This window comes from Delphinus delphis, chromosome 21, assembly GCF_949987515.2.
Source record: "Delphinus delphis chromosome 21, mDelDel1.2, whole genome shotgun sequence".
Taxonomy (NCBI): Eukaryota; Metazoa; Chordata; class Mammalia; order Artiodactyla; family Delphinidae; genus Delphinus; species Delphinus delphis.
In genome coordinates, this window is record NC_082703.1 from 20243887 (window position 1) to 20251809 (window position 7923).

General features: G+C 35.6%; 1 protein-coding gene across 1 annotated transcript; it reads right to left on the bottom strand.

Annotated features, from left to right (window-relative positions):
* Nucleotides 1-4744: 4744 nt before the first annotated feature.
* On the bottom strand, nt 4745-5647 carry ZFP42 (ZFP42 zinc finger protein). The gene has a single exon (XM_060001334.1). The coding sequence runs from the start codon at nt 5645-5647 to the stop codon at nt 4745-4747; it is 903 nt and encodes a 300-aa protein (XP_059857317.1).
* Between the last annotated feature and the right edge of the window lie 2276 nt (nt 5648-7923).

The window sequence follows — 7923 nt, forward strand, 5'->3', positions numbered from 1 at the left end:
ACATGCCTGGCACCTCATGACTCCTTTGCCTTCCTCTCCATTTCTTGTCCTTCTGGGCCTCTGCTAGTGGCTTGCAACAGCTCCTGTTGCAACAGCTGCTGGTTTTCCCAGGATGGTGGTCTTAGGGTAGTCATACTTAAGATGACAGTTGGTTTCTACAAGAGCAAGGCAGTAGCTGCCAGGCCTCTTAAAAGCTAGGCCTGGAATTGGCATAGCTATTACAGCATAATTTACACCATACCCTATTTTTTAAAAAATATTTATTTATTTGGTTGCGCCGGGTCTTAGTTGCGGCAGGCGGGCTCCTTATCGAACTGGGGCCCTCTGCATTGGGAGCACGGAGTCTTAACCATAGCCCCACCAGGGCAGTCCCTACACCATACCCTATTGATCAAAGCAGACCAGCAGAGACTCAAGGGGAAAGGACATAGACCCCAACTCTCAACTGGAAGAGTAGCAAAGAATTTGCAGCCATCCCTAATCTGCCATAACTATAAGATATTTTAGGCATATGTATCTGATAAGCACAAAGATTTCCACTGCTCCCCCCTGCCATCCTGCCAAGTATCAGTAAGTACCGTGCTAAGTTCTCAGCAGTTTGCAAATGTATTGGTTGCCTTAGGTAAAGATGGGGTGCTACTACACATATTGTGTATAACTTTAACAACTTTTAAACTATTTAATGGCCATGATAATCAAAATTCTCTATTACTTCTTTGATTTGTACATGTGTATTTTATGATCAACATTTTGAGTTGCAAGAAGCATGTAGTATGTTTTTTATGACACATACCCAAGATCTTAGGAGTATTAAAAAGTTTATTAATGCCTAGGATATCATTCTAGCCTACCTAATACCTTGATTTACTAAAGTCACAAAAGTTATGTTGGCTTTTTTTATGGATATAACTTTAGCTACATTGTAAAGCATAGCTTTGTACAGGTGTTTTCACATGTCTGATCCACTGACATTAAAGAAATTCAACCCTGGGGTCATAGAAGAAGCAAAAGACCCAATAAAGAGCACATGTTAACCGTTAATGTTCATTTACCAAATCCTGCTTAAACTCTTGTACTTTCAAAGCTAATTTCATCCAATTGCCTTTTAATTATAGTCTCTTGCTCCGAGTTGCAAATATAATGGCTTTTTAATATAACTTGCACTGTTCTGTGTCCAATGTAAGATGTAATCATACAATTTATTCAGTCAGAGCCAGTACATTAGGTAATTAAAACATAAGCACACACAGATTTCTGCAAATGCCTATTTGGCAGGAAAGTAATATAAGAATCTGACAATTCTGCTTTTGCACAGAATTCTTTCTGGATAAAATAGGATGGAAATCTTATGTCCACCAATGCACACTGTAGCTAAGGCAAAATACAGAAATCAAGTATGACTGTTCGGGAGACCTGTGCACATATCACAGAGAATAAAATAAACTAATCTAAAGTAGGAATGTAAGTGGTTTAACACATTGCTCACTATCTAATCACAGCCTTGCTAGATATAATTCTCAAGGCAGGATAGTTCTTCGTTATCCAAGATGTTAGGAGTTGAACAAACCCTCAGTCTCCTGTCCCTTTTAGAGGAGGAAGACAAAAAAAATAAAGATAATGGGATTTAAGATAATTTTCACTATTAACAAAAATGATCAAACAATATAACAGTTAAATCCTTTTTGAGTGGTGATTACTTTTGGGGAGTAAGAGCTGATGTATGCATAGGTAATTAAACACTTCTGTGGTTTCCACCTTTATTTTGGACTAACCAGATTTTATGTAAAGGCAAGTAATGTTTTATTAGCTGTTTCTGAATTACATATAATTCTGATAATTTTATAGCTTTTAAAAAGCATATTAAGCTATTTTTACACACTTATTCATTCCATAATTTATTAAGTGCCAACTAACTATGCCCTGTTACAGTGATGAGCTCTGCCTTAAGATTTTCAGTTTTTTGTAGAATGTTATTTCTCTAGTGTTACCTTTTAACTGTTAACCTTTGGCCATTAAAAAAGAAAGAAAGAAAGAAAGAAAAAAGATACAGGCCATGAATCCAAATACCAGCATGAAAACAAAAATGTTTATTTATTCATCAGGATTTGGGGTTTGTAAAATGCCAGTATCTGGAGACGTAAAAATCTAGATGGATTGATTTTCTTTTGTAGTTTTCTCTGGATTATGTATTCACATATCTTGTGTTCATTCTTCTTACTTAAAATACAAATGTGGAAAGTATATGTACATTTCTTTTCTGAAACATTAGCAAAGATTTCAGATGACATATCCTCATTAGCTAATCTCCTTTCCCATCTTTTCTTTTTTCGTTATATCCACATGCTTTCTTCCTGTTACATTCTTAACAATTTTAGGGTTCTTCTTTGGAAACAAAAAAAACCCTCAAAAATACAGTTAGGAGACTGGCCAACTAACATCCTATTCCCAAGTCAGAATTTAACTAAGCTTTGGCATCCAGATACACAAGCACTTTCTCAGATTGATGTTCCTTGTACATTTTCGCGTTAGGGTTGTAAATACTGAGACTCTGGCCCCTTCAGTTCCAGAAAGGGTAGTCTCCAGAAGCAGACCAGCCTCCACACACAGGGGAAACCAATCTTGGTCTTTCTTGATGTCCTAGTCCCAGGTCTCAAGTTTACAGCCTAAACCCCGCCAATGAATTTATCTAGTCTTGACTTCTCTCTATTTAATCCCACCTTTCACCTAGTGCCTTTCACCTAGTCCTCAAAGGTGTTATTCTAATAGCAACTCTAATTCAACTTTGGAATAGAAATTCCTAGAGGATCAAGTTAAATATACTGCTGTCAAAGCAAAAACCAGACAAACATATGATTCATCATCTTGATCAAACACCGAATTCTCATCCTAAATTCTATACTCAGGTGTCTGATTCAGAGGAAATTCCAAATTTATGAATGGATTATGTATCCTGTATTCCTTTTAACTTAGAGACTCTGGACCCACATTTCTATAGAAATGATGGTATGAATTCCACACCAAATATATTATAAATAAAAAATTAAATTTCCATAATAGTCCACAGTAATAATTAGCTCATTCCTAAGTAAAAAAGTCCTTGATTTTTTTTCCTTTTAAAAAAATCATATGTACTTTTACATTTTGGCATTTCTAAAAGCAAGATTAATCTTAAATTTGATTTGTTTATATTGTATGTTGACTTTTTGTTCTCCTGAAAAGCTGTTTATGGTACATATTGCCATTATCTCCAATGGTGTCTTAAATCTTAAACATCAAACTTCCTCCTACTCTATGGCTTCCCTCTGGCTGTGGACCTCTTTCCTTCCCTTTACAGCCAAGTTTCCTTTAAGGATATTTGCACATTTCCTATTGAATAGAGGTATTAAGATTTATGCAACTTGTTCCCTTTTAATGGACATTCAAGTTATGAATCAAATTACTATTGAAATATACTTTAGTGAAAATCCTTGAACAAATTATCTTTGTACATTAGTGAACATATTCTGTAGAATGGAATTCTAGAAATGAAATTATTGGGTCTAAAAAAGTGCACGTTATGGTTTGAACTATGTACACTCAAAAATCCATGTTGAAATCCTAACCCCCAGTACCTCAGAATGTAACCTTATTTGGCGATGGGCATCTTTATAGACCAAGTTAAAATGAGGGCATCAGGGTGGATTCTAATCCAGTATGTCTGGTGTCCTTTTAAGAGGAAATCTGAACAGAGACATGCACAGAAGGAAGACAATGTGAAGATACAGGAAAATGCCATGTAAACATGAAGACAGTCATCTACAAGCCAAGAAGAGACATTTGGAACAGAGCTTTTCTTCACAACCCTAGGAAGGAACCAATCCTGTCAATATCTTTTTTTGAACTTCTAGCCTCCAGAACTACGACACAATAAATATCTGTTGTTTAAGTCACCCAGTTGGCTGTTATGGCAGCCCTAGAAAACTGATCTAGCATTCCCCTCCCCAAATGGCGGGTGACAACATCCCTTAACCGACCTTGTAGGAGAGCAACTTCCCCCTGACACCTCACTGATACCGAACAATCAATTTTTGCCATGCTTTGCTAATTCTGAAGACAAATAAATGGCATCTCTTTTTAATGCACACTTCTTTGATTTCTGGGGTTTTATTTCCTTTTATTTAAAAATATCTAAAATGGATTCAAATGGATTCAAATGGATTGACACTATCAAATAACCATTTACATCTACTATATGATTTCAGTATAGTTTGATACAGTGATAAAATACAAAAATAAAATGATTAAACAATATATTTAACTTAAAAATTTTAACTAATTCACTTAGTGACAATCTGCTGCAAAATTTTGATTCTCTAGAATTATCATATGTATTAAGTATAAAAGGAAAAAGCTAAACAGTTGGAAACTACAAACTTAAAAGCAAAGTTAATTTCGTACTTATAGTATGGGATATTAAGTCCCATATCCAAAAATCCAATTTGTCATATATTAAGGATTACGCTTTTGAAGTAAGTTCATTACTGACATTATTATTGGAACTGCACTATAATTTTACACAAAATTCTAAAATAACATCACAGACTATAGGAGCATCTATCTTAGTAACATTAAAAAAAAATATACCTTGTAGGGTGGCAATATTGATTTAAAAATTGTTTCCTGAAACAATAATCAATGAGGCATATTTGTTGCCATTCTTTTGTTAATACGCTTATCCTGTTTGAGGATTATTTTCCATCTTCTTTCATTGACTCATTTTGGCCTTTGCATGAGTTAAGAGGTGCGCTTTCATGTTATTTGACTGAATAAACTTCTTGAGACAGCCTTCAGAGGGACATACAAAAGGTTTCTCCCCAGTGTGGATGCGCACATGTGTACGCAAATTGAAGGACAGGGAAAAACGTTTTCCGCACCCTTCAAAAGTACACGGAAATGGCTTCTCTCCGGTATGAACCAGAAAATGTCTTTTTAGTTTTGCGCTCTCCTTGAAGGCTTTCCCACATTCTGCACATACGTGATCTCGGGGACTATGAACTCGGAGATGCTTTCTCAGGGATGCTCTATTCTTGAACTCTCTTATGCATCCACTCTCAGGACAAACAATTTTTTCTGGAGCATCATATTCTTTATTTGTACTTGGCTTCATTTTAGTACATTCTGTGAGCTGTTTAGGATCTGAAAAGTCAATGCTGGGTATTTCTCCAGGAGGAAGCTTCTTGCCTGTCATGTACTCAGAAGACTCAAGAAGTGAATTCTCTCCACCAAACTGTTGAGGAAGTTCTTGTTTTGCCCCCTTTTTCATGTATTCCAAGGAACGTTCAAGAAGTGAGCTTGCCGTAAGAACCTGTTGAGAAAGCTCTTGTTCTGATCCTTGTTTCAGACAGTCAAAGGACTTAAGAAGTGAGTCCTCTTCCATGATAGGTTCAGAAAACTCACCTCTTATTATGCATTCTATGTAACAGTCAGAGAAGGAATCCTCTTCAACAACCCGAAAGCTAGTCTCATAGCACACTTCCTCATCACATAAGGTCCACGTCGTGTCAGGAGGTTTCTGCGGGGCTGGCGGTGACTTGTCCCCACTGACAGCTCTTCTACCAAGGCCTTTCTGGCCAAGTGTCTTTTCCCTTTTCTTCAGTTTCTGGTCCATGTCGTTCTGCTAGCTCCCTCCGTGAAGGTTTGCACCAGAATAGATCAACCACTTCTGGGAAGGAGTGATCTACGTGAATTGTTTTCAGCAAGCACCTGTTTGAGATAGTAGTCATTAGGTAAAATATATTCCAATATTAGAGCCATTGTCAGAAAAGGACCTCAAAAAATATCCTAGAACTCACTTTCCAATAACAGAATCACTACATTTATATCTTTGACTAACTCTGCAAGAGAGTAAGAGAATTAGCTGTGACATATGTACGTACGTAAGACATGGGTCATAAACATTTCTTTCCTGGGTATCCCCCGTAAGTTATCTGCCCTCCCTTATTGATCACCTAACGTTCATTGGGCACTCACTATGTGCTAGCCCTTTTCTAGGCTACTCATGGGTTGAGACACACCAGTGAATAGATATATTATACCCAAAATGTAATGTATGCCCCATGGGGTATACAAAATAAATAAGTAATGTACATTGTATGTTATAAGGCAAAGAGCACTATAGAATAAGCCAAGGGACCAGTAGAAAGCAGGGGCTTGCAATTTTAAATAGGGAGCTCCAGGTAAATCTTTTTCTTTTTTCCCCAGGTGAATCTTGACTGAGGTAGTGGCAGCTGACTAAAAACTTAAAGGAGGTGAGGGAGCAAGATATGCCTATTCTTATGTAACACTCCTGTGAAATTCAAATTAAATATTGCATTTAAAGTGCTTAGCACAGTTCATGGCATAGACCAAATGCTGACCACTCATGTGAGCTACTGTTAGTTTACCTTTGTATTCATTCTATAAGTAGATGTTGGATCCTGCTAAGTGCCAGGTACTGTTCTAGACCAAGGGCAGCAAACTTTTTCTGTAAAGAGCCTGAATTTAAACTTTGTGGGCCCTAGGGCCTATGTCATAGCTATTCAATCTCACCGTAGCACAGAAGCAGCTACAGACAGTACACAGAGGATGGGCAGTGCACAGCAGAGACTGATTTGGTGGATGGCTGTAGTTTGCCCACCCTTGTTCTATAAGATGGGGATCCAGAGAATAAGCCATGTGAAATCTATGTATTGCCATCTCTTATAAGTGCAAGTCAAAATAAAGGCACAGGGGAATGAGTGGTTTTTGATCCTTTTCTTAAAAATCTAAAAGTAGTACTATGAAAGTTACAGCATGAATATATTATATTCTTTCTAAGAGTCCTTTGCTTAATGTTACCATTGTGTCTTATAAAAGATCTCTTAATTTTAGCATCCTGATGTCCTGCTGTAGGAACAAAAATTAAATGCTTTTAAAAAGGAGCAAATGTGAAAGTACTGGAATGAAAATCAATAGCTTGAAAATGTTTTTAAATAGCCACATTAAAAAATGCCACCTCCAAAAGTTTGTGCCATTTACTTTTGGTAAAATAATACATAGAATGAAAACAAAACATGCTTTTATACCTTCTTAAACACTATATATACACATATACATATTTATATATGTAAATATATACTATATAAATTACAAATAAAATTATATATTTACTTATATGAAATATATATGAATGTTATCTGACATTTAAAAACTGCTGAGAGATTTTAAAGTGTCTTCTTAAGCATTCAATATACATATTTACAAATAAATATATAATTAATATTTTCATTATATATATTTAAGTATAAATCAAATATTTATATATAAATTGCTCAGGGAAGAGGTTTAAATTTTTTCTTAAATATATGCATATATTATATAAATATATATTTCTATGTAATATACATACTCATGTTTAAGAAGACATTTAAACCTCTTCCCTTACCAATTGAAATGCATGTTTTGTTTTCATTGTATTTTTTTCTTTTGCCAAGAATAGCATGATTCTTTTGAGGAGGTTATTTTTAAATGTGGCTATCTAAAAATATTTTCAGGGACTTCCCTGGCAGTCCAGTGGTTAAGACTTCACCTTCCAATGCAGGGGGTGCAGGTTCAATCCCTGGTTGGGGAGCTGAGATCCCACCTGCCTTGTGTCCGAAAAACCAAAACATAAAATGGAAGCAATATTGTAGCAAATTCAGTAAAGACTTTAAAGATGATCCACATCAAAAAAAATCTTAAAAAAAATATGTTCAAGCTGTTTATATGTTATATTCCTAATATATAATGTTAGTGGTACATGTGTTATTATTTATTCTGTCCTTTATAAAGGTGAAATAAACCAGGGAGACTGTATCCAGCAATATTTGCCTAAAAAAATCGTGCTCTCATAGCTAAAAATAATTTTCATTTCACTTTGTATTAGTG